Raw genomic sequence first — 27,214 nt, forward strand, 5'->3', positions numbered from 1 at the left:
TACTGGATCCCAAGAAAAGGAATTTGTGGAACGTCTGAGATGGTTTCTTGGAGCAGGGTTGCTAAGTTTGCAGATGATACAAAGATCTGTCGAGGGACAGGTAGTATTGAGGAAGCAAGGGGGCTGCAGAAGGACTTGGACAGGCTAGGAGAATGAGCAATGAAGTGGCAGATGGAACACAATGTGGGAAAGTGTGAGGTTATGCACTTTGGAAGGAGGAATTTAGGCAAAGACTATTTTCTAAATGGGGAAATGCTTCGGAAATCAGAAGCACAAAGGGTCTTGGGAGTCCTTGTTCACAATTTTCTTAAGGTTACCGTGCAGGTTCAGTCGGCAATTAGGAAGGCAAATGCCATGTTAGCATTCATGTCGAGAGAGCTAGAATACAAGACCCGGGATGTACTTCTGAGGCTGTATAAGGCTCTGGTCAGACCCCATTTGGAGTATTGTGAACAGTTTTGGGCCCCGTATCTAAGGAAGGATGTGCTGGCCTTGGAAAGGGCCCAGAGGAGGTTCACAAGAATGATCCCTGGAATGAAGAGCTTGTCGTATGAGGAACGGTTGAGGACTCTGGGTCTGTACTCATTGGAGTTTAGAAGGATGAGGGGGGATCTTATTGAAACTTACAGGATACTGCGAGGCCTGGATTGAGTGGCTGTGGAGAGGATGTTTCCACTTGTAGGAAAAACTAGAAGCAGAGGACACAATCTCAGACTAAAGGGCCGATCCTTTAAAACAGAGATGTGGAGGAATTTCTTCAGCCAGAGGGTGGTGAATCTGTGGAACTCTTTGCCGCAGAAGGCTATGGAGGCCAAATTACTGAGTGTCTTTAAGACAGAGATAGATAGGTTTTTGATCAATAAGGGGATCAGGGGTTATGGGGAGAAGGCAGGAGAATGGGGATGAGAAAAATATCAGCCATGATTGAATGGCAGAGCAGACTCGATGGGCCGAGTGGCCTAATTCTGCTCCTATCACTTATGGTATGGGTCCTTTTCAGAGTGGCAGCAGTGACTAGTGGGGTACCGCAGGGTTCAGTGCTGGGATCCCAGCTGTTCACAATATACATTAATGATTTGGACGGAGGAATTGCAATATCTCCAAATTGGCAGGCGACACGAAGCTGGGTGGCAGTGTGCGCTGTGAGGAGGATGCAGAGAGGCTGCAGGGTGACTTGGACAGGCTGGCTGAGTGGGAAAGTACTTGGTAAATAAAATATAATGTGGGTGAATGTGAGGTGTCCGCTTTGGTGACAAGAAGAGGAAGGCAGATTATTATGTGTGACACGGTGGCACAGTTGCTTCATCGTGCCATCACTCATCACCCACTGTAAACAAACTGACTCCACACAATCTCACTGCCTTGGGGAATATTGCTTCACTTCCCCATGTACACAGAAACCTCGCCCCACAGGGTCAGTCTCTCTCCCCATGGGGTTTCCTTCCTCGTATTGGAACATGTCCGTGTGTTCTGCCCCTCACTCCGGACAGTCTGCCCTCCTCCTGATGTTAACTGAGTTAAGTTGACAAGTGGAGACTCATTTTGTTCTGTCTGTCTCTGTCACACATCCTCCATTTCCACAGAAACCACCACCCAGATCATTACTCCTGCCTCCTCGCTCTGCTATTACAACCTACAGCACCTGTTGTGAACTTGGCTCAGTCAAAGTCAGTATAAAAACATCAAGTTCATTGCTAATTGTGGGATCTTACTGTACCATTGGTCTGAATTTGCTTTGGTGTTTTATTATTGTTGATGGTTTGAGCAGATTGTTGGGTGTGGATCACCCTGAAACCCCTGAGATGGAAGCACAGCCAGCCAGAAGCTGCATCATTGCAATAATAGTCCACAAAGAATGAAATACCCTGAGTTTCCTCTTCATGTTTACAATGTAAGCCACGTGTAAACGAGACTACATTATCAGTGAGTGGGATCGGTGTTATACAGGCTGGAATAAAAGGGGATGATGTTTAGAACAAAAGGACAAAGAACAATACAGCACAGGAATAGGCCCTTCCGCCCTCCAAGCCCACGCCGATCACGTGTTCTCCTGTTCGGGTACACTGAGGGAGAATTCAGAATGTCAAATTCACCTAACAGCACGTCTTTCGGGACTTGTGGGAGGAAACCGGAGCACCCGGAATAAACCCACGCTGACACGGGGAGTAACAGTGCTAACCACTGTGCTACTGTGCCGCCATCTGTTTACCACAAAGAGATCATTCCAAACACTCGCCCTGATTGACGACGATTGACTCTGGATATTAGTTAGATCCAGAGTAAAGCTCCCTCTACACTGTCCCCATCAAACACTCCCAGGACAGGTACAGCACGGGGTTAGATCCAGAGTAAAGCTCCCTCTACACTGTCCCCATCAAACACTCCCAGGACAGGTACAGCACGGGGTTAGATACAGAGTAAAGCTCCCTCTACACTGTCCCCATCAAACACTCCCAGGACAGGTACAGCACGGGGTTAGATACAGAGTAAAGCTCCCTCTACACTGTCCCCATCAAACACTCCCAGGACAGATACAGCACGGGGTTAGACACAGAGTAAAGCTCCCTCTACACTGTCCCCATCAAACACTCCCAGGACAGGTACAGCATGGGGTTAGATACAGAGTAAAGCTCCCTCTACACCAGGGGTGGGCAAACTACGGCCCGCGGGCCGCGAAAGGTATTTCTGCGGCCCACCAAGTCATTAAAAAAAAAAATTAAAAAAAAAAAAAAAAAATTTTTTATTTAAAAAAAAAAATTTTTTTTTTAAGGTTAATGGGGGGGGATTGTTGGATTACTTACTGGTATAGGGTGGATACGTTGACTTGAGTAGGGTGATCTTTGCTCGGCACAACGTCGAGGGCCGAAGGGCCTGTTCTGTGCTGTACTGTTCTATGTTCTATATGAGGCGCCCAGAATCATAACCGGGTGAAGTAATTATTTTACTTAATATACTATGCGGCCCTTTGTGAATTGTGAATTTCTGAATGTGGCCCTTGCACGGGAAAGTTTGCCCACCCCTGCTCTACACTGTCCCCATCAAACACTCCCAGGACAGGTACAGCATGGGGTTAGATACAGAGTAAAGCTCCCTCTACACTGTCCCCATCAAACACTCCCAGGACAGGTACAGCACGGGGTTAGATACAGAGTAAAGCTCCCTCTACACTGTCCCCATCAAACACTCCCAGGACAGATACAGCACGGGGTTAGACACAGAGTAAAGCTCCCTCTACACTGTCCCCATCAAACACTCCCAGGACAGGTACAGCATGGGGTTAGATACAGAGTAAAGCTCCCTCCACACTGTCCCCATCAAACACTACCAGGACAGGTACAGCACGGAGTTAGATACAGAGATTTACTGGTATAATAATATAATATGGTTTTGTTGTGATTGAAGAAACGCTATAGTCATTACTGTCACTAAATTAAGCAGATATTTATAAGGTACCTGTGCAATTCATACTTTTGCGAGCCGTAATCTGGGTCTTCTCCAGTCTCGTGGTCTCCACTCTTCAATAACATGCGTGGATGTTGTGTGCATTCACTTGTTCTAATATTGTTATTTTTTTTAAAACTTCCTTTCAAAAAATGTTACTTTCCAATTAAGGGGCAATTTAGCGTGGCCAATCCCCTTCCCTGCACATCTTTTGGTCGTGCAGGTAAAACCCAGGCAGGCACGGGGAGAATGTGCAAATTCCACGTGGACAGTGACCCAGAGCCGGGATTGAACCCGGATCCTCGGCGCCGTGAGGCAGCAATGCTAATCACTGCACCACCTTGCTGACTCTTGTTCAAATATTGGAACACGTCGTTAGGTTCCAAGAAGAAGCTCCTGAAAGGAATATTTAATTTTGAACGATCAAAAACTAAACATTTGGGTTGTGCCTGTTTAAATCTATATTTTCTTATGGTGCAGCTCCCATATTCTGAGCTCTGATGCACAAACACGTTTTCCATCTCAGAGGCAATTTCTACCTCACTGTTGTCTCCCAACATCTGCCTTTCCCAGACTCCTTTCTGTATATTGCCCATACTCAGTGCTGCTCCCAATTCCATTCTCTGTTCCCAGGGTTTTTCACCATTTACTGGATTTGGGTTCACTGGCGAGGTCAGCATTTATTGCCCATCTCTAATTGCCCCTTCAGAAGATGCTGGTGAGCTGCCTTCTTGAATCGCTGCAATCCATGAGGTGTAGGTACACCCACAGTGCTGCTAGGGAGGGAGTTCAAGGATTTTGACCGAATAACAGTCAGGGAATGGCGATATATTTCCAAGTCAGGGCGGTGAGTGATTTGGAGGGGAATCTCCAGGTGGTGGGGCTCCCAGGTATCTGCTGCTCTTGTCCTTCTGGATGATAGTGGTCGTGGGTTTGGAAGGTGCTGTGGAAGGATCTTTGGATTGGATTGGATTGGATTGGGTTTGTTTATTGTCACGTGTACTAAGGTACAGTGAAAAATATTTTTCTGCGACCAGCTCAATAGATCATTAAGTACATGGGAAGAAAAGGGAATAAAAGAAAATACATAATAGGGCAACACAAGGTACAATGTAACTACATAAGCACTGGCATCGGATGAAGCATACAGGGTGTAGTGTTAATGAGGTCAGTCCATAAGAGGGTTATTTAGGAGTCTGGTAACAGTGGGGAAGAAGCTGTTATTGAGTCTGTTCCTGCGTGTTCTCAGACTTCTGTATCTCCTGCCCGATGGAAGAAGTTGGAAGAGTGAGTAAGCCGGGTTGGAGGAATCTTTGATTATGCTGCCCGCTTTCCCAAGGCAGCGGGAGGTGTAAATGGAATCAATGGATGGGAGGCAGGTTCGTGTGATGGACTGGGCAGTATTCACGATTCTCTGAAGTTCCTTACGGTCCTGGGCCGAGCAGTTGCCATACCAGGCTGTGATGCAGCCAGATAGGATGCTTTCTGTGGTGCATCTGTAAAAGATGGTAAGGGTTAATGTGGACATGCCGAATTTCCTTAGTTTCCTGAGGAAGTATAGACGCTGTTGTGCTTTCTTGGTGATAGCGTCGACGTGGGTGGACCAGGACAGATTTTTGGCGATGTGCACCCCTAGGAATTTGAAGCTGCTAACCATCTCCACCTCGGCCCCGTTGATGCTGACAGGGGTGTGTACAGTACTTTGCTTCCTGAAGTCGATGACCAGCTCTTTGGTTTTGCTGGCATTGAGGGAGAGATTGTTACCGCTGCTCCACTCCACTAGGCCCTCTATCTCCCTCCTGTATCCTGACTTGTCGTTATTCGAGGTCCGGCCCACTATGGTTGTATCGTCAGCAAACCTGTAGATGGAATTGGAACCAAATTTTGCCACGCAGTCGTGTGTGTACAGGGAGTAGAGTAGGGGGCAGTACGCAGCCTTGCGGGGCACCGGTGTTGAGGACTATTGTGGAGGAGGTGTTGGTGTTCATTCTTACTGACTGTGGTCTGTGGGTCAGAAAGTCAAGGATCCAGTTGCAGAGTGGAGAGCCAAGTCCTAGGTTTTGGAGCTTTGATATGAGCTTGGCTGGGATTATGATGTTGAAGGCGGAGCTGTAATCAATAAATAGGAGTCTAATGTAGGAGTCCTTGTTGTTGAGATGCTCTAGGGATGAGTGTAGGGCCAGGGAAATGGCGTCTGATGTGGACCGGTTGCGACGGTATGCGAATTGAAGTGGGTCAAGGCGTTCTGGGAGTATGGAGGTGATGCGTTTCATGATCAGCCTCTCGAAGCACTTCATTACAACTGACGTCAGGGCCACCGGGCGGTAGTCATTGAGGCACGTTGCCTGGTTCTTCTTTGGTACCGGTATGATGGTGGTCTTCTTGAAGCAGGTGGGGACCTCGGAGTGGAGAAGGGATAGGTTAAAGATGTCTGTGTATACCTCTGCCAGCTGGTATGCGCAGGCTCTGAGTGCACGACCAGGGATCCCGTCCGGGCCCATCGCCTTCCGTGGGTTCACTTTCAGCAAGGCCGATCTGACTTCAGAAACTGTGATGGTGGGTATGGGTGAATTATGGGCTGCTGGGGAACTCGACAGCGGATTGTTGGTTACCTGCTCAAACCGAGCATAGAACGCATTGAGTTCATCGGGGAGGGGTGCACTGCTGCCAGACATAGTGCTCGGCTTCGCTTTTTAGAATCATAGAATTTACAATGCAGAAGGAGGCCATTCGGCCCATCGAGTCTGCACCGGCTCTTGGAAAGAGCACCCTACCCAAACCCATACCTCCACCCAACACTAAGGGCAATTTTGCACACTGAGGGGCAATTTATCATGGTCAATCCACCTAACCCGCATATCTTTGGACTGTGGGAGGAAACCGGAGCCCCCGGAGGAAACCCAGCCCGTTATGTTGTTTAGTCCTTGCCACAGTCGCCGAGAGTCTGTCTGCGACTCTAGCTTGGTTTGATATTCTCTCTTGGCATCTCGGATGGCTTTGCAGAGGTCGTACCTAGATTTCTTGTATAGTCAAGGTCATCTGACTTGAACGCCTCAGAACTGCCCTTCAGTAGGGAGTCAATTCCGGCAACACGGCAGCAATTTAGGGGCAGCACGGTAGCACAGTGGTTAGCACAGCTTCACAGCTCCTAGGTCCAAGGTTCGATTCTCGGCTTGGGTCACTGTTGATGAGACCATCAATTCACGCAACACGTGGTTAGAAGTGAACAGTGGTTTTAATCGTCTTACAACAGAGCCTGCCTGTGACAAGATGAACTCCAGATGAACTGGCAGGCAGGCTCTCAGCATCAACCTTTATACTTCTGGTTAGGGGAGGAGCCATGGACAGAGCCAAGGGTGGAGCCCAGTACAAGCTTCTCATCTCCCCCTATGGGTATAGCTGCGCAACTACACATGATTCAATATAATATACAGGCTTAACACATGTTGTACAATACAGTGTGGATTATTAGTCTTTATAATTCACCACATTCACCCCCTGTGAAAAAATCAAGTCTGGCGGGGGTGATGGCTTACAAATTGAGTCTGTCCGGTGGTCGAGTTGTCCGTTGTGATCGGCGGAGCACCAGGGTTGCAGCCTCTTCTGGTGGCTGGACGATCACGGTTGGTTGGGATACGATGGCGGACTCCGGGGGTGATTCTGTCCGAGCTTCGTACCCGTCTGGTTCGACTGGGGGCGCTGAACGCTTGTGGACGCGGGTGCGCGGAACATGTGTAGCAACCCGGTAGGTGCGGGGGTGTGGGGCGCGACGAGTTGGGTGGGATGTAGTGTGAGGGGTATCTCGGCGGTGGTAGTGGTGGGGTTTGATCCTGCAGGCGCTATGTCCCGGAGGGATACGGTGTCCTGATGGCCGGCAGGGTACTCTATGAAGGCGTATTGGGGGTTTGAGTGAGTAGGAGCACTCTTTCTACTAGTGGGTCAGTTTTGTGTGCCCTGACGTGCTTCCGGAGGAGTACTGGGCCCGGCGTCTTCAACCATGCCGGGAGCGAAGCCCCCGTGGTAGTGCCCCTGGACCGTCGCATTCTCCCTCTCCACCTGCCCGTTCCCCCTGGGGTTATAGCTGGTAGTCCTGCTCGAGGCGATGCCCTTGTCGGGCAGGTACTGACGCAGCTCATCGCTCATGAAGGACGAATCCCGGTCGCTGTGTACATAGCTGGGGAAACCGAACAGGGTGAAGATACTATGCAGGGCCCTGATGACTGTGTGGGAGGTCATATCGGGGCACGGAATAGGAAAGGGGAAAGCGGGAGAACTCATCGATGACATTCAGGAAGTACACATTCCGGTTAGTTGAGGGGAGTGGCCCTTTGAAATCGATAGCGAGGCGTTCAAAGGGCCGAGAAGCCTTGACCAGGTGGGCCCTGTCTGGTCTATAGAAGTGCGGTTTGCACTCCGCACAGATCAGGCAATCCCTGGTGATGGCTTTTACCTCCTCGGTGGAGAAAGGTAGATTTCGGGCCTTGACATAGTGGGCGAGCCAGGTGACCCCCGGGTGGCAGAGGTCATTGTGGATGGCTTTCAGGTGGTCGCTCTGCGTGCTGGCGCACGTGCCGCGGGACAGGGCATCTGGGGGCTCGTTGAGCTTTCTCGGTCGGTACATTATATCGTACTTGTAGGTGGAGAGCTCGATCCTCCACCTCAGGATTTTATTATTTTTTATTTTGCCCCTTTGCGAGTTGTCAAACATGAAGGCAACCGATCTTTGGTCGGTGATGAGGGTGAACCTTCTACCTGCGAGGTAGTGCCTCCAGTGACATACAGCCTCCACAATGGCTTGTGCTTCCTTTTCGACCGAGGAGTGTAGAAGTTCTGAAGCGGGAAGGGTTCAGGAGAAAAATGCGACTGGTCTCCCAGCCTGATTCAATGTGGCTGCGAGAGCGACCTCTGAGGCATCGCTCTCTACCTGAAAAGGGACGACCCGCATGGCCGCTTTGGCGATGTCCTCCTTGATGCAGCTGAAGGCCTGGCGTGCCTCAGCCGACAGGGGGAAAAGTGTGGCCTTAAATAGTGGGCGGGCTTTGGCCGCATATTGAGGGACCCACTGGGCATAATATGAAAAGAACCCCAAGCACCGTTTGAGGGCCCTGGGACAATGAGGGAGAGGGAATTCTAAGAGCATAGGGCATACGGTCCGGGTCGGGGCCCAGGACTCCGTTTTACATGACATAGCCGAGGATGGCTAGCCTGGTCGTGCGGAAAACGCATTTCTCCTTGTTGTAAGTGAGGTTGAGTTTCTGGGCTGTCGAGAAATCGATGGAGGTTGGCATCGTGGTCCTGCTGGTCATAACCGCAGATGATGACGTTATCCAAGTACGGAAACGTGGCCCGCAGCCCGTACTGGTCCACTATTCGATCCATTGCTCGTTGGAACACCGAGACCCCGTTCGTGACGCCGAAAGGGACCTGGAGGAAATGGAAGAGGCGGCCATCGGCTTTGAACGCCGTGTAGTGGCGGTCCTCCGGTGGATTGGGACCTGGTGGTATGCAGACTTCAGATCCACCGTGGAGGATACTGGGCAATCAGATTCACCATGTCTGCAATCCTGGGAAGGGGATATGCATTGAGGAGCGTAAACCGATTAATGGTCTGACTATAGTCCACAACCATGCGGAATTTTTCCCCGGTCTTGACGATCACCACCTGAGCTCTCCAGGGGCTGTTACTGGCCTCTATGATCCCCTCACGTAGGAGCCTATGGACCTCGGTTCGAATGAACACCCTGTCCTGCAGGCTGTACCGCCTGCTGCGAGTGGCTACGGGTTTGCAGTCCGAAGTGCGATTGGCAAAGAGTGGAGGGGGGAAGATTCGCAGGGTGGCTAGGCTGCAGATAGTGGGTAGGGGTCCGCCGAAGCTGAGGGTGAGACTTTTGAGGTTACACTGGAAGTTGAGTCCCAGTAAGAGTGGGGCTCAGAGTTCGGGCAGGACGTATAGTTGAAAATTAGAGTAGCTAGCGCCTTGGATCGTTAGGGTCGCGACGGTGCGCCCTTGGATGTGAACAGAGTGGGAACCCGAAGAGAGGGAGACAGTTTGCCGTGGAGGAAGAACAGGGAGCGAACAGCGTCTTACCAGATCTGGGTGTACGAAGCTCTCGGTGCTCCCGGAGTCGAAGAGGCACGGCGTCCTGTACCCGTTGATTTCAACGGTCATCATGGAGTTGCGGAGGTGCTTCGGACGTGACTGGTCCAACGTGACCGCGCTGAGTTGTGGGTAGTCGGCGGCTCGATCAGCTGTGCTGGAGTGGCCCCGTGATGAATGCCCGCTGAGGTCGCAGTCTTCGATCTGGGTTGCTGAGTTTGGAGAGGGTGGAGCCCAAGATGGCTGCCCCCGTGGATCGCACGTGGTGGGCTGCGAGGAAGATGGCGCTCAAGATGGTGGCCCCCATGAATCGCACGTGGCTGGTCGCGTGGTGGGGGTTTGCCAAGATGGCAGCCCCCCTGGGTCGCACGTGGTGGGTGGGGGGGTAGAGTCGGAGTACAGGCCGTGGCGTTACGGAGCCTGCGGGCCTGCGAATTCAGGGAGCGAGTGCTCTGGGCTGCGGGAGGGTTAGAGGCTGGGGCTTTCTTCGGCAGACACACTCTGGCATAGTGTCCTTTGCGACCGCAGCTGCTGCAGGTCACGTTGCGGGCCGGGCAATGCTGCCGCGGGTGCTGGGGCTGGCCACAAAAGTGGCAGGCTGGAGTAGCATAGTGGCTGGGTGGCCGCGTGGCGCAGGCCTGGGGTAGTCGCTGGTCGGGGGCCCATGACGGGGTCGCGGAGTCCGCGGGGAACAAGGTAAGGCTGCGGAACGAGACCTCCATAGTAGTGGCAGGTTCTACAGTGTCTTCTAAGTTTTGGGCCCCCTTCTCTTTTTTTTTAAAAATAATTTTTATTGAAAGAGTTTTTTCCATACAGACATTTACCCCTACTAATTTTTAAATTATTTACAACACAATCCCTCTAGGCAAATATCCCTTCCTCGCCCGCCCTCTCGCGCGCACCATTCCTCCCCCCCACCCCCCCCCCCCCCCCCCCAAGCAACAACTTAACAAACAAGGCAGCCTACAGTTACAGACATGAGCAGCGAGCAGACTTGCCCGCGTTACAGTCGTGCATGTCCCCCCACGACCATTGCTGCCCCCCCTCCCCTCCCCCCCCCCTCCCCCCCCCCCCACCACCTTCGACACCGTCCTTGCCACCCCCTTCCAGAACCCTTCCAGCACCGGACATGCCCAGAACATATGCACATGGTTCGCTGGGCTTCCCAGACATCTGACACACCTGTCCTCACCCCCAAATAACCGGCTCATCCTTGTCCCCGTCATGTGAGCTCTATGCAGCACCTTAAATTGAATGAGGCTCAGCCTCGCACACGAGGAGGAAGAATTGACCTTCTCCAGTGCATCCACCCACGTCCCGTCTTCTATCTGCTCTCCCAGCTCCCCTTCCCACTTGGCTTTCAGCTCCTCCCCTGATGCTTCTTCCGCCTCCTGCATTATCTTGTAGATGTCTGATATCTTCCCCCCTCCGACCCAGACCCCCGAGAGCACCCTATCACTTGCCCCCTTACTGGGGAGCAGGGGGAACCCCTCCACCTGCCGCCTAGCAAATGCCTTCACTTGTAAATATCTGAACATGTTTCCCGGGGGGAGCTCAAACTTCTCCTCCAGCCCTCCCAGGCTCGCAAACCTCCCCTCTATAAACAGGTCCTTCAGCTGCCGTATGCCCACCCTGTACCAGCTCTGAAATCCCCCGTCGATGTTCCCCGGGATGAATCTATGGTTCCCTCTTATTGGCGCCGCCAACAGACCTCCCATTTCCCCCCTGTGTCGCCTCCACTGCCCCCATATCTTGAGGGTGGCCGCCACCACCGGGCTCGTGGTGTACCTCGTGGGGGGGAGCGGCCATGGTGCTGTTACTAGGGCCCCCAGGCTTGTGTTGCCACAGGACGCCCTCTCCATTCATTTCCAAGCTGCCCCCTCCCCTTCCATCATCCACTTGCGCACCATTGACACATTTGCCGCCCAGTAATACCCCGAGAGATTGGGTAGTGCCAGCCCTCCACTGTCCCTACTCCGCTCCAAAAAGACCCTCCTCACCCTTGGGGTGCCGTGCGCCCACACGTAGCTCATGATGCTACTCGTCACCTTTTTGAAGAAGGCCCTAGGGAGGAAGATGGGCAAGCACTGAAATAGAAACAAGAACCTTGGGAGGACCGTCATTTTGATTGACTGCACCCTCCCCGCCAGCGACAGCGGTACCATGTCCCACCTCTTAAATTCCTCCTCCATCTGTTCCACCAGCCTGGAAAAGTTCAACTTGTGGAGGGTCCCCCAGTTCCTTGCCACCTGCACCCCTAAGTACCTAAAGCTCTTTCCTGCTCGCTTGAAGGGGAGTCTCCCAATACCCTCTCCCTGGTCCCCCGGGTGTATCACAAAAACCTCGCTTTTGCCCAAATTTAGTTTGTACCCCGAAAAGTCCCCAAACTCTGCTAATAGTTCCATTATCTCCGGCATTCCCCCTTCTGGGTCTGCCACGTACAGCAGTAGATCATCCGCATACAGCGATACTCGATGTTCCTCCCCTCCCCTAGTCAGTCCTCTCCACCCCCCTGAACCCCTCAGTGCCATCGCCAACGGTTCAATCGCCAGTGCGAAAAGTAAGGGGGATAGGGGACATCCCTGCCTGGTCCCTCGGTGGAGCCCGAAATACTCCGACCTCCTCCCGTTTGTCACTACACTCGCCGTCGGGGCCGAGTAGAGCAACTTCACCCACTTAATAAACCCTTCCCCAAACCCAAACCGTTCCAACGTCTCCCACAGGTACCCCCACTCCACCCTATCGAATGCCTTCTCCGCGTCCAGCGCTACCACTATCTCAGCCTCCCCCTCCACTGCCGGCATCATAATTACATTCAGCAATCTCCGCACGTTCGTGTTGAGCTGCCGCCCCTTCACGAACCCCGTCTGGTCCTCATGGATTACCCCTGGCACACAATCCTCTATTCTAGCTGCCAGGATCTTTGCCAGCAACTTGGCATCCACGTTCAGAAGCGAGATAGGCCTGTAGGACCCGCACTGCACGGGGTCTTTATCCCGCTTCAATATCAGGGAGATCAGAGCCTGCGACATTGTCGGGGGCAGAACCCCCCCCCTCTCGCGCCTCATTAAAGGCTCGTACCAGTACCGGTCCCACCAAGTCCACATTTTTCTTATAGAATTCCACCGGGAACCCATCTGGCCCCGGCGCCTTCCCCGCCTGCATCTGACCTATTCCCTTGACTAGCTCCTCTAGCCCTATTGGCGCCCCCAGCCCTTCTACCAGCCCCTCCTGGACCCTTGGGAACCTCAATTTGTTTAGGAAGTCCTCCATTCCCCCTCTCCTTGTCGGCGGCTCAGACCGATACAACTCCTTGTAAAAATCCCTGAAGACCCCGTTCACTTCTTGCCCCTTCTGCACTACCTTCCCGCCCCTCTCCTTCACTCCCCCAATCTCCCTAGCCGAATCTCGTTTGCGAAGCTGGTGTGCCAGCATCCTGCTCGCCTTTTCCCCATACTCATAGACCGCGCCCTGCGCCCTTCTCCACTGCGTCTCTGCCTTCCTGGTGGTCAGCAGGTCGAACTTGGCCTGCAGGCTGCGCCGTTCTCCCAGCAGCCCCTCCTCTGGTGCCTCCGCATATCTCCTATCCACTTCCAATAGCTCCCCCACCAGCCTCTCCCTCTCCTGCCTCTCCTTTCTTTCTCTGTGTGCCCTTATGGAGATCAGCTCTCCCCTGATCACTGCCTTCAGGGCCTCCCAGACCATCCCCACCTGCACCTCACCCGTGTCATTCAAGTCCAGATAGCTCTCAATGCTCTTCCGGACCCTTTTACACACCTCGTTGTCCGCTAACAGCCCCACATCCAGCCGCCACAGCGGGCGCTGGTCCCGCGCCTCCCCCATTTCCACATCCACCCAATGTGGTGCATGATCAGAGATCGCAATGGCCGAGTACTCAGCTTCCCGTACCCTCGGGATCAGCCCCCTGCTCAACACAAAGAAATCGATTCTGGAGTACACTCTATGGACGTGGGAGAAAAAGGAATACTCCCTCGCCCTCGGCCTACCAAACCTCCATGGGTCTACTCCTCCCATCTGCTCCATGTACCCCCTCAGCACTTCTGCCGCTGCCGGCCTCCTATTGGTCCTTGAGCTCGATCTGTCTAGCCCGGGGTCCAGCACTGTGTTAAAGTCACCCCCCATGATCAAGCCCCCTGCCTCCAGTCCCGGAATGAGGCCCAATAGGCGCCTCATAAAACCCGCGTCATCCCAGTTCGGGGCATATACGTTGACCATCACCACTTTCTCCCCCTGCAGCTTACCCTTCACCATCACATACCTACCCTCCTTATCCGCCACCACCTCCTCCGCCACGAACGACACCCTCTTTCCCACCAGAATCGCCACCCCCCGGTTAGAACATAGAACATAGAACACTACAGCGCAGTACGGGCCCTTCGGCCCTCGATGTTGCGCCGACCTGTGAAACCATCTGAAGCCTATCTGACCTACACTATTCCATTTTCATCCATATGTCTATCCAGTGACCACTTAAATGCCCTTAAAGTTGGCGAGTCTACTACTGTTGCAGGCAGGGCGTTCCACACCCCTACTACTCTCTGAGTAAAGAAACTGCCTCTGACATCTGTCCTATATCTCTCACCCCTCAATTTAAAGCTATGTCCCCTCGTGTTGGTCATCACCATCCGAGGAAAAAGACTCTCACTGTCCACCCTATCTAACCCTCTGACTATCTTATATGTCTCTATTAAGTCACCTCTCAGCCTTCTCCTCTCTAACGAAAACAACCTCAATTCCCTGAGCCTTTCCTCGTAAGACCTTCCCTCCATACCAGGCAACATCCTAGTAAATCTCCTCTGAACCCTTTCCAAAGCTTCCACATCCTTCCTATAATGTGGTGACCAGAACTGCACGCAGTACTCCAGGTGTGGCCGCACCAGAGTTATGTACAGCTGCAGCATGACCCTGTGGTTCCGAAACTCAATCCCCCTGCTTATAAAGGCTAGCACACCATATGCCTTCTTAACAGCCCTATTAACCTGGGTGGCAACTTTCAAGGATTTATGTCCAATCCAGAGTGGAACACCTGTCCCACCCACCTCCTTCTCAGGCGAACCTGGTCCACTACCTTCAAATGGGTCTCCTGTAACATTGCTACATCAGCCTTCAGTCCCTTCAGGTGTGAGAATACCCTTGATCTCTTGACCGGCCCATTCAACCCCCTCACGTTCCAAGTGATCAGCCGGGTCACGGGACGACCCGCCCCCTTCCCCTGCCGATTAGCCATGTCCTGTTCCCTGCTCGCCCCGGGTCGACCCTCCCCCTCTGACCCGCTCCCCATGGCGATGGCCCCCTCCCCCCACCCCTCCAGTCCTCCACTTCCCGTTCCTGGTCTTTCCAGCAGCAACCCGGTGTCCCTCCCTAGCCCCCCCCCCCCCCCCCCCCCCCAGGCTAGGACCCCTCCTAGCCGCGATGTACCCTCCATCGTACTCCCGTAAGTCAGCTGGTTTACGCTGACCCGGCTGCTCCTGCCACACTCCGACTCCTCCCGGCTCGGGGGGGGGCCTCCCCCCCCCTTGCCACTCCTCCCTGGCCCCGCTCCAACGCGGGAAAGGTCGCCATTGCTAGCCACGCCCCGCGCTCCTCCCCTCACCCCTCCTCTGCCCCGCGCGCGGGAAAACAGAGGAAAGCCCGCGCTTTCGCCCTGCCACACCCCACCCCGCCATCTTCAGTTCCACCCCCGTCCCCGTCCATGCCTGTAAAGAACCCCCCCTAGGAGCCCATATCCCCGATCTGCTCTCCCCCCCCGTCCCGCCTCCCCAACTTAACATTATAAATAACAGATAGATAACAAATAACAATGTACTTAACAGTCGCCCTCCACCAAACACTCTAAATAACCATAAATAACCATGAATAACCACAATACCAATAACTAAGGGAAGTTGGCAAAGGGGGGAAAAACATCAGAAGAAAAACCAAAGCAAGAGTTCAAGATCCAAACAAAGAAAGAAAAAAAAAAGGGGAAACCGTTCCAATAAGGGTTGCCCAGTTCCGACCCAGCCGAAAAAGAACCGCTTGTTCAGCTGAAAGTACCCAAGCGGCTACGGCCGCCAAGTATCCCCTGGGTCTAATTCGAGTCCAGTTTCTCTTCCTGTACAAAGGCCCACGCCTCCTCTGGGGACTCAAAATAGTGGTGTTGGTTCTTGTAGGTGACCCACAAGCGCGCTGGCTGCAGCATTCCGAACCTGATCCGTTTTGCATGCAGCACCGCCTTCGTCCGGTTGTACCGGGCCCGCCGCTTAGCCACCTCCGCACTCCAGTCCTGGTACACCCTCACCGTCGAGTTCTCCCACTTGCTGCTCCTTTCCCTCTTGGCCCACTCCAGCACTCTCTCACGATCGCTGAGTCGCTGGAACCGCACCAGCACCGCCCTCGGGGGCTCATTTGCTCTTGGCCTCCTAGCCATGACCCTGTAGGCCTCTTCCAGCTCCAGGGGCGAAGGGACGGCCCCTGCCCCCATCAGGGAGCTCAGCATTTCTGCTACATATCCCGGGAGGTCTGACCCCACCAGGCCTTCTGCCAGGCCCAAGATCCTCAGGTTCTTCCGCCTCATTCGGGTATCCAGCTCCTCAAAACGGCTCTGCCATTTCAGGTGGAGTGCCTCGTGCACCTCTACCTTTCCCACGAGGACCGTGGCCTCCTCCTCCCTCGCAGTCATCTCCTGCTGCAGCTCCCGAATCGACGCCTCTTGGGTCGCCTGGGCTCCCATCAGCCTGGTGGTCGTCGCATTCATTGACTCCAGCAGCTCCACTTTCAGCTCCGTAAAGAAGCGCAGGAGAGCGGCCTGCTGCTCCTCCGCCCATTTCCTCCATTCCTCGGGTGCGCCACCGGCCGCCATTTTGGTCTTCTTCCCCCGCTTTTTTTGGGGAGCTGCTGTTGCTTTCTTTGCCACCCCACTCCGGGTACCGACCATAAAGTTGGACTGGTTCTCCTCAGGGAGCCTTCCCCCACCGGGATTTGTCCTTCCAGCGCCGTTGGGGCCCTCCAGTCGGCCCGAAAACACCTTTGTAGCAGGAGCCGCCAAACGTGCGACTTAGCTAGTCATAGCCGCAACCGGAAGTCCCTTGGGCCCCCTTCTCAAGCAACCGCTGGCGCACGTAATTGGACCTGAGGCCTGCAACAAATACATCGCGGACAGCGAGTTCCCTATGTTCTGCAGCATTTACAGCTTGGTAATTACAGTCCCGGGATAAGGTTTTTAAGTCTCTTAGGAATTCTTCTAGCGATTCTGTGGGGCACTGGCGGCGACTAGTAAAAACGTGGCGCGCGTAGACCTCATTGACGGGCCTCACGTACATTCTGTCGAGCAGGGCCAGGGCCTCTGTATATGAGCCGGTACAATTAAGTTGAGTAGATATACAATGGCTCACCCTTGCGTGCAGTAGGCTGAGTTTCTGCTCCTCCGTAGTTTCTGTAGTGCTTGCTTCATCCAGGTAGGCCTTAAAACATCGGAGCCAGTGTGAAAAGATTTCTTTCGCTTCTGCATCCTGTGGGTCGAGTTCCAGTCGATAAGGTTTGAGGGCTGATTCCATGGTCATTCCTTACTGTTTCTTAAGACGATTAAATTGATGAGACCATCAATTCACACGACACGTGGTTAGAAGGGAACAGTGGTTTTAATCGTCTTACAACAGAGCCTGCCTGTGACAAGATGAACTCTCGATGAACTGGCAGGCAGGCTCACGACAGCAACCTTTATACTTCTGGTTAGGGGAAGGAGCCATGGGCGGAGCAAAGGGTGGAGCCCAGTACAAGCTCCTCATCTCCCCCTTGGGTAGAGCCGCGCAACTACACATGATCTGATACAAGGTACAGGCTCAACACATGTTGCACAATACAGTGTGGATTATTAGTGTTTATAATTCACCACAACTGTCTGTGTGGAGTCTGCACATTCTCCCCGGGTCTGCGTGGGTTTCCTCCGGGTGCTCCGGTTTCCTCCCACAGTCCAAAGATGTGCAGGTTAGGTGGATTGGCCATGCTAAATTGCCCTTAGTGTCCAAAATTGCCCTTCGTGTTGGGTGGAGTTACTGGGTTATGGGGATAGGGTGGAGATGTTTGCCTGGGCAGGCTGCTCTTTCCAAGAGGCAGTGCAGACTCGATGGGCCGAATGGCCTCCTTCTGTGCTGTAAATTCGATGATTATATGATTCCATCCAATCTCGCGGTTGAGCCATGGTTTCCGGTTGGGGAACGTACGTACTGCTTTCTTTGTCACGCAGTCGTCCACACATTTGCTGATGAAGTCTGTGACGGTGGTGACATACTCATTTAAGTTGGTCGCTGAGTTCTTAAATATGGACCAATCCACTGTCTCTAAGCAGTCACGTAAGAGCTCTTCTGTCTCCTCGGACCAGCACTGCACAACCTTCTTAGCTGGATTCTCCCGCTTGAGTTTCTGCTTGTAAGCCGGGAGAAGGAGCACAGTCTTATGGTCTGATTTCCCAAAGTGCGGTCGGCGGATGGAACGGTAGGCGCCCTTGATTTTTGAGTAGCAGTGGTCAAGAGATGTGGGACAGGAGATGCGCTGGTGGAATTTTGGCAGTACGCTCTTGAGGTTGGCCTTGTTGAAGTCTCCGGCCACAATGAACAAGGCCTCCGGGTGCTCTGTTTCGTAGTTGTTTATGACTGTGTACAGTTCATCCAGCGCCTTCCTCACTTCTGCCTGGGGTGGGATGTAGACCGCTGTGATAATGGCTGAAGTGAACTCACGTGGAGGATAGTATGGGCGGCACTTTACGGTCAAGTATTCCAGGTCTGGGGAGCAGTAGGTCGCCAGGGTCACCACATCCAAGCACCAGGAGGAGTTGATGAGGAGGCAAACCCCTCCACCCTTCGCTTTGCCTGAAGATGCCGTGCGGTCGGCCCGGTGAATAGAGAAGCCTTCAGGCTGTATGGCACAGTCCGGTGAGGCGGGGGTGAGCCATGTCTCTGTGAAACAGAGCACACAGCAGTCTCTTACTTCCCTCTGAGAGGTAAGTCTGGCGTTAAGTTCATCCAGCTGGTTATCGATCACTTGGACGTTTGCCAGGAGTGGGGAGAGGGATCTTGAAACCGCGTTGCTTCAGTCTAACCTTCCTGTACCAGCCTCCCCGGAATGTGGCGACTAGGGGCTTTTCACAGTAACTTAATTGAAGCCTACTCGTGACAATAAGCGATTATTATTATTTATTACCGGCAGACTGTTGCGTTTCTCTCGCTTCCTCCGTCAGCGGCTGTGGCTAGATTGTCCCAGGATCCAATAGGAGGAGCCTGAACTTGTGGAAGGGAGGTGACCAGGGTGTTGGAGGGGTCCAGGGTGTTGGCGGGGACCAGGGCGCTGTTTACGTATCCAGGGTCACGTCTGGCAGGGTCCCGAGCATTGGTTGAGGTAGAGGGGTTGCTAGAAGAGCATATTTGCGATCCGGACGGGTCCCAGCGTTCTGTGGCCCGAGAATACCTTGCAGCGCGTTAGGGTCCTCACGCAGGGTCTCCGCCATTTCGGGGGTCCTGGCTTGTGGACAGCGGCTTCCTGAGACAGGCTGGGCTGGGTCCCATGGTCTGTTTCCTCTCCAGGTCGCTGGGTGGGGTCTCTCAGGGTCGGGTCCCTGGGCGGGGCCTCTCCGGGTCCCTGGGCGGGGCCTCTCCGGGTCGCTGGGCGGGGTCTCTCAGGGTCGGGTCCCTGGGCGGGGCCTCTCCGGGTCGGGTCGCTGGGCGGGGCCTCTCTGGGTCGCTGGGCGGGGCCTCTCTGGGTCGCTGGGCGGGGCCTCTCCGGGTCGCTGGGCAGGGGCTCTCCAGGTCGGGTCGTTGGGCGGGGCCTCTCTGGGTCACTGGGCGGGGCCTCTCCGGGTCACTGGGCGGGGCCTCTCCGGGTCCCTAGCGGGGTCTCTCAGGGTCGGGTCGCTGGGCGGGGTCTCTCAGGGTCGGGTCCCTGGGTGGGGCCTCTCCGGGTCAGGGCGCTGGGCGAGGCCTCTCCGGGTCGGGTCGTTGGGCAGGGCCTCTCTGGGTCACTGGGCGGGGCCTCTCCGGGTCACTGGGCGGGGTCTCTCCGGGTCGGGTCGCTGGGCGGGGCCTCTCCGGGTCGGGTCGCTGGGCGGGGCCTCTCCGGGTCGGGTCGCTGGGCGGGGCCTCTCCGGGTCGGGTCGCTGGGCGGTGTCTCTCCGGGTCAGGTTGCTGGGTGGGGCCTCTCCGGATCGGGTCGCTGGGCGGGGTCTCTCCGGGTCGGGTCGCTGGGCGGGGCCTCTCCGGGTCAGGGCGCTGGGCGGGGCCTCTCTGGGTCAGGGCGCTGGGCAGGGCCTCTCCGGGTCAGGACGCTGGGCGGGGCCTCTCTGGGTCAGGGCGCTGGGCGGGGGACCCTGGGCGGGGCCTCTCCGGGTCGGGTAACTGGGCGGGGCCTCTCCAGGTCAGGGCGCTGGGCGGGGCCTCTCCGGGTCGGGTCACTGGGCGTGGCCTCTCTGGGTCAGGGCGCTGGGCGGGGCCTCTCCGGGTCAGGACGCTGGGCGGGGCCTCTCCGGGTCAGGGCGCTGGGCGGAGCCTCTCCGGGTCGGGTCACTGGGCGGGGCCACTCTGGGTCAGGGCGCTGGGCGGGGCCTCTCTGGGTCAGGGCGCTGGGCGGGGCCTCTCCGGGTCAGGACGCTGGGCGAGGCCTCTCTGGGTCAGGACGCTGGGCGGGGCCTCTCTGGGTCAGGGCGCTGGGCGGGGGACCCTGGGCGGGGCCTCTCCGGGTCGGGTCACTGGGCAGGGCCTCTCTGGGTCAGGACGCTGAGCGGGGCCTCTCCGGGTCAGGACGCTGAGCGGGGCCTCTCCGGGTCAGGGTGCTGGGCGGGGCCTCTCCGGGTCAGGACGCTGAGCGGGGCCTCTCCGGGTCAGGGCGCTGGGCGGGGCCTCTCCGGGTCAGGACGCTGGGCGGGGCCTCTCGGGGTCGATCACTGGGCAGGGCCTCTCCGGGTCAGGACGCTGGGCGGGGCCTCTCGGGGTCGATCACTGGGCAGGGCCTCTCCGGGTCAGGACGCTGAGCGGGGCCTCTCCGGGTCAGGACGCTGAGCGGGGCCTCTCCGGGTCAGGACGCTGGGCGGGGCCTCTCCGGGTCAGGACGCTGGGCGGGGCCTCTCGGGGTCGATCACTGGGCAGGGCCTCTCCGGGTCAGGGCGCTGGGCGGGGCCTCTCCGGGTCAGGGCACTGGGCGGGGCCTCTCCTGGAGCCATTGATGCAGACAGGATGCTGGGCGGGGCCTCTCCGGGTCAGGACGCTGGGCGGGGCCTCTCCGGGTCAGGACGCTGGGCGGGGCCTCTCCGGGTCAGGACGCTGAGCGGGGCCTCTCCGGGTCAGGACGCTGAGCGGGGCCTCTCCGGGTCAGGACGCTGGGCGGGGCCTCTCCGGGTCAGGACGCTGAGCGGGGCCTCTCCGGGTCAGGGCGCTGAGCGGGGCCTCTCCGGGTCAGGACGCTGAGCGGGGCCTCTCCGGGTCAGGACGCTGGGCGGGGCCTCTCCGGGTCAGGACGCTGGGCGGGGCCTCTCCGGGTCAGGACGCTGGGCGGGGCCTCTCCGGGTCAGGACGCTGGGCGGGGCCTCTCCGGGTCAGGACGCTGGGCGGGGCCTCTCCGGGTCAGGACGCTGGGCGGGGCCTCTCGGGGTCGATCACTGGGCAGGGCCTCTCCGGGTCAGGACGCTGAGCGGGGCCTCTCCGGGTCAGGACGCTGGGCGGGGCCTCTCCGGGTCAGGGCGCTGGGCGGGGCCTCTCCGGGTCAGGATGCTGAGCGGGGCCTCTCCGGGTCAGGGCGCTGGGCGGGGCCTCTCCGGGTCAGGACGCTGGGCGGGGCCTCTCGGGGTCGATCACTGGGCGGGGCCTCTCCGGGTCAGGGCGCTGGGTGGGGCCTCTCCTGGAGCCATTGATGCAGACAGGATGCTGGGCGGGGCCTCTCCGGGTCAGGACGCTGAGCGGGGCCTCTCCGGGTCAGGACGCTGAGCGGGGCCTCTCCGGGTCAGGACGCTGGGCGGGGCCTCTCCGGGTCAGGACGCTGGGCGGGGCCTCTCCGGGTCAGGACGCTGGGCGGGGCCTCTCCGGGTCAGGACGCTGAGCGGGGCCTCTCCGGGTCAGGACGCTGGGCGGGGCCTCTCCGGGTCAGGACGCTGGGCGGGGCCTCTCCGGGTCAGGATGCTGAGCGGGGCCTCTCCGGGTCAGGGCGCTGGGCGGGGCCTCTCGGGGTCGGGTCGCTGGGCGGGGCCTCTCCGGGTCAGGACGCTGAGCGGGGCCTCTCCGGGTCAGGTCGCTGGGCGGGGCCTCTCCGGGTCAGGACGCTGGGCGGGGCCTCTCTGGGTCAGGGCGCTGAGCGGGGCCTCTCCGGGTCAGGATGCTGAGCGGGGCCTCTCCGGGTCAGGACGCTGGGCGGGGCCTCTCCGGGTCAGGGCGCTGGGTGGGGCCTCTCCGGGTCAGGACGCTGAGCGGGGCCTCTCCGGGTCAGGACGCTGGGCGGGGCCTCTCCGGGTCAGGACGCTGAGCGGGGCCTCTCCGGGTCAGGACGCTGAGCGGGGCCTCTCCGGGTCAGGGCGCTGAGCGGGGCCTCTCCGGGTCAGGGCGCTGAGCGGGGCCTCTCCGGGTCAGGACGCTGGGCGGGGCCTCTCCGGGTCAGGACGCTGGGCGGGGCCTCTCCGGGTCAGGGCGCTGGGCGGGGCCTCTCCGGGTCAGGACGCTGGGCGGGGCCTCTCCGGGTCAGGACGCTGAGCGGCGCCTCTCGGGGTCGATCACTGGGCAGGGCCTCTCCGGGTCAGGACGCTGGGCGGGGCCTCTCGGGGTCGATCACTGGGCAGGGCCTCTCCGGGTCAGGACGCTGAGCGGGGCCTCTCCGGGTCAGGACGCTGAGCGGGGCCTCTCCGGGTCAGGACGCTGGGCGGGGCCTCTCCGGGTCAGGACGCTGGGCAGGGCCTCTCCGGGTCAGGACGCTGAGCGGGGCCTCTCCGGGTCAGGACGCTGGGCGGGGCCTCTCCGGGTCAGGGCGCTGGGCGGGGCCTCTCCGGGTCAGGACGCTGGGCGGGGCCTCTCCGGGTCAGGATGCTGAGCGGGGCCTCTCCGGGTCAGGATGCTGGGCGGGGCCTCTCCGGGTCAGGACGCTGGGCGGGGCCTCTCCGGGTCAGGATGCTGAGCGGGGCCTCTCCGGGTCAGGACGCTGGGCGGGGCCTCTCCGGGTCAGGACGCTGGGCGGGGCCTCTCCGGGTCAGGGTGCTGAGCGGGGCCTCTCCGGGTCAGGACGCTGAGCGGGGCCTCTCCGGGTCAGGACGCTGGGCGGGGCCTCTCCGGGTCAGGACGCTGGGCGGGGCCTCTCCGGGTCAGGACGCTGAGCGGGGCCTCTCCGGGTCAGGACGCTGAGCGGGGCCTCTCCGGGTCAGGACGCTGGGCGGGGCCTCTCCGGGTCAGGACGCTGGGCGGGGCCTCTCCGGGTCAAGACGCTGGGCGGCGCCTCTCCGGGTCAGGACGCTGGGCGGGGCCTCTCCGGGTCAGGACGCTGGGCGGGGCCTCTCCGGGTCAGGATGCTGAGCGGGGCCTCTCCGGGTCAGGACGCTGAGCGGGGCCTCTCCGGGTCAGGGCGCTGGGCGGGGCCTCTCCTGGAGCCATTGATGCAGACGGGAGTGTGTGTCGTGCTGTCCTTTCTGAAGTCGATGATCAGTTCCCTGGTCTTTCCAACATTCAGAGAGAGGTTGTTTTTGGTACACCATGCAACCAAGTGATTTATCTCCCTTCAGTCGTCTGATTCGTCAGAGGACTGAGCACATCCTTGCGGGCCCCGGTGTTGAGGACTATTGTGGAGGAGGTGCTGTTGCCGATCCTGACAGATTGCGGTCTGTTGGTGATGAAGTCAAGGATCCAGCTGCACAGGGAGGGGGTCAAGTCCAAGTTTGCAGAGTTTGGTTATTAATCTTGTCGGGATAATGATGTTGAAGGCGGAGCTGTAGTCTATGAACAGCAGTCTGACGTAGGTATCCTTGTTGCCGAAGTGTTTGTATGTTGATTGTAGAGCCAGGGAGATGGCATCAGCTGTGGACCGGTCGCGGTGATAGGCAAACTGCAGTGGTTCCAGTCCGGATTGGAGGCTGGCAGTGATCCGTCTCATGGCTGATCTTTTGTGGACTCAGCTCCACTTTCCGGCCCGAACACCATAACCCTTAATCCCTTTATTCTTCAAAAAACTATCTATCTTTACCTTAAAACATGTAATGAAGGAGCCTCAACTGCTTTACTGGGCAAGGAATTCCATAGATTCACAACCCTTTGGGTGAAGAAGTTCCTCCTAAACTCAGTCCTAAATCTACTTCCCCTTATTTTGAGGCTATGCCCCCTAGTTCTGCTGTCACCCGCCAGTGGAAACAACCTGCCCGCATCTATCCTGTCTATTCCCTTCATAATTTTAAATGTTTCTATAAGATCCCCCCTCATCCTTCTAAATTCCAACGAGTATAGTCCCAGTCTACTCAACCTCTCCTCATAATCCAACCCCTTCAGCTCTGGGATTAACCTAGTGAATCTCCTCTGCACACCCTCCAGTGCCAGTACGTCCTTTCTCAAGTAAGGAGACCAAAACTGAACACAATACTCCAGGTGTGGCCGCACTAACACCTTATACAGTTGCAACATAACCTCCCTAGTCTTAAACTCCATCCCTCTAGCAATGAAGGACAAAATTCCATTTGCCTTCTTAATCACCTGTTGCACTTGTAAACCAACCTTCTGTGACTCATGCACTAGCACACCCAAGTCTCTCTGAACAGCGGCATGCTTTAATATTTTATCGTTTAAATAATAATCCCGTTTGCTGTTATTCCTACCAAAATGGATAACCTCACATTTGTCAACATTGTATTCCATCTGCCAGACCCGAGCCCATTCACTTAACCTATCCAAATCCCTCTGCAGACTTCCAGTATCCTCTGCACTTTTCGCTTTACCACTCATCTTAGTGTCATCTGCAAACTTGGACACATTGCCCTTGGTCCCCAACTCCAAATCATCAATGTAAATTGTGAACAATTGTGGGCCCAACACGGATCCCTGAGGGACACCACTAGCTACTGATTGCCAACCAGAGAAACACCCATTTATCCCAACTCTTTGCTTTCTATTAATTAACCAATCCTCTATCCATGCTACTACTTTACCCTTAATTCCATGCATCTTTATCTTATGCAGCAACCTTTTGTGTGGCACCTTGTCAAAGGCTTTCTGGAAATCCAGATATACCACATCCATCGGCTCCCCGTTATCTACTGCACTGGTAATGTCCTCAAAAAATTCCACTAAATTAGTTAGGCATGACCTGCCTTTAACGAACCCATGCTGCGTCTGCCCAATGGGACAATTTCTATCCAGATGCCTCGCAATTTCTTCCTTGATGATAGATTCCAGCATCTTCCCTATTACCGAAGTTGAACTCACTGGCCTATAATTTCCTGCTTTCTGCCTACCTCCTTTTTTAAACAGTGGCGTCACGTTTGCTAATTTCCAATCCACCGGGACCACCCCAGAGTCTAGTGAATTTCGGTAAATTATCACTAGTGCATCTGCAATTTCCCTAGCCATCTCTTTTAGCACTCTGGGATGCATTCCATCAGGGCCAGGAGACTTGTCTACCTTTAGCCCCATTAGCTTGCCCATCACTCCCTCCTTAGTGATAACAATCCTCTCAAGGTCCTCACCTGTCATAGCCTCATTTCTATCAGTCGCTGGCATGTTATTTGTGTCTTCCACTGTGAAGACCGACCCAAAAAACCTGTTCAGTTCCTCAGCCATTTCCTCATTTCCCATTATTAAAACTCCCTTCTCATCCTCTAAAGGACCAATATTTACCTTAGCCACTCTTTTTTGTCTTATATATTTGTAAAAACTTTTACTGTCTGTTTTTATATTCTGAGCAAGTTTACTCTCATACTCTATCTTACTCTTCTTTATAGCTTTTTTAGTAGCTTTCTGTTGCCCCCTAAAGATTTCCCAGTCCTCTAATCTCCCAGCAATCTTTGCCACTTTATATGCTTTTTCCTTCAATTTGATACTCTCCCTTATTTCCTTAGATATCCACGGTCGATTTTCCCTCTTTCTTCCGTCCTTCCTTTTTGTTGGTATAAACCTTTGCTGAGCACTGTGAAAAATCGCTTGGAAGGTTCTCCACTGTTCCTCAACTGTTCCACCATAAAGTCTTAGCTCCCAGTCTACCTTAGCTAGTTCTTCTCTCATCCCCTTGTAATCTCCTTTGTTTAAACACAAAACACTAGTATTTGATTTTACTTTCTCACCCTCCATCTGTATTTTAAATTCCACCATATTGTGATCGCTCCTTCCGAGAGGATCCCTAACTATGAGATCATGAATCAATCCTGTCTCATTACACAGGACAAGATCTAGGACCGCTTGTTCCCTCGTAGGTTCCATTACATACTGTTCTAGGAAACTATCGCGGATACATTCTATAAACTCCTCCTCACGGTTGCCTTGACCGACCTGGTTAAACCAATCGACATGTAGATTAAAATCCCCCATGATAACTGCTGTACCATTTCTACATGCATCAGTTATTTCTTTGTTTATTGCCTGCCCCACCATATCGTTACTATTTGGTGGCCGATAGACTACTCCTATCAGTGACTTTTTCGCCTTACTATTCCTGATTTCCACCCAAATGGATTCAACCTTATCCTCCATAGCACCGATGTCATCCCTTACTATTGCCCGGATGTCATCCTTAAATAACAGAGCAACACCACCTCCCTTACCATCCACTCTGTCCTTCCGAATAGTTTGATACCCTCGGATATTTAACTCCCAGTCGTGACCATCCTTTAACCATGTTTCAGTAATGGCCACTAAATCATAGTCATTTACGATGATTTGTGCCACCAACTCATTTACTTTATTCCGAATACTATGAGCATTCAGGTAAAGTACACTTATGTTGGTTTTTTTACCTCTGTTTTGAATCTTAACATCTCCAGTTTTATTCCTTTTGTTATTACTGGGCCTATTCACTGTGCTCCCCTCAGTCACTGTACCTTGTACTGTCGCCCTTATGGATTTCTGACTATGTCTTCTCTGCCTTGCACTTTTCCCCTTACTTCCTTTTGTTTCTGTCCCTGTTTTACTACCTTCCAACTTCCAGCATTGGTTCCCATCCCCCTGCCACATTAGTTTAAACCCTCTCCAACAGCTCTAGAAAACACCCCCCCTAGGACATCGGTTCCAGTCCTGCCCAAGTGCAGACCGTCCGGTTTGTACTGGTCCCACCTCCCCCAGAACCGATCCCAATGCCCCAGGAATTTGAATCCCTCCATCTTGCACCATCTCTCGAGCCACGCATTCATCCTATCTATCCTGACATTCCTACTCTGACTAGCTCGTGGCACTGGTAGCAATCCTGAGATTACTACCTTTGAGGTCCTACTTTTTAGTTTAACTCCTAACTCCCTGAATTCCGCTTGTAGGACCTAATCCCGTTTTTTACCTATATCGTTGGTGCCTATGTGCACCACGACAGCTGGCTGTTCACCCTCCCCCCCCAGAATGTCCTGCAGCCGCTCCGAGACATCCTTGACCCTTGCACCAGGGAGGCAACATACCATCCTGGAGTCTCGATTGCGTCCACAGAACCGCCTGTCTATTCCCCTTACGATCGAGTCCCCTATCACTATAGCCCTGC

The 27,214-nt window shown here is 55.6% G+C and overlaps 1 protein-coding gene across 1 annotated transcript in view; it reads right to left on the bottom strand.

The window, feature by feature from the left end:
* Positions 1–3,481, bottom strand: part of LOC119966667 (fucolectin-like) — a 51,342-nt gene extending 47,861 nt beyond the window's left edge. The window contains exon 1 of the mRNA XM_038798726.1: positions 3,454–3,481. Within this exon, the coding sequence (XP_038654654.1) occupies positions 3,454–3,466 (13 nt within the window). The 5' untranslated portion in view covers positions 3,467–3,481. The remainder of the gene's footprint in view (positions 1–3,453) is intronic.
* Between the last annotated feature and the right edge of the window lie 23,733 nt (positions 3,482–27,214).

Source organism: Scyliorhinus canicula, chromosome 5 (assembly GCF_902713615.1).
Source record: "Scyliorhinus canicula chromosome 5, sScyCan1.1, whole genome shotgun sequence".
Taxonomy (NCBI): Eukaryota; Metazoa; Chordata; class Chondrichthyes; order Carcharhiniformes; family Scyliorhinidae; genus Scyliorhinus; species Scyliorhinus canicula.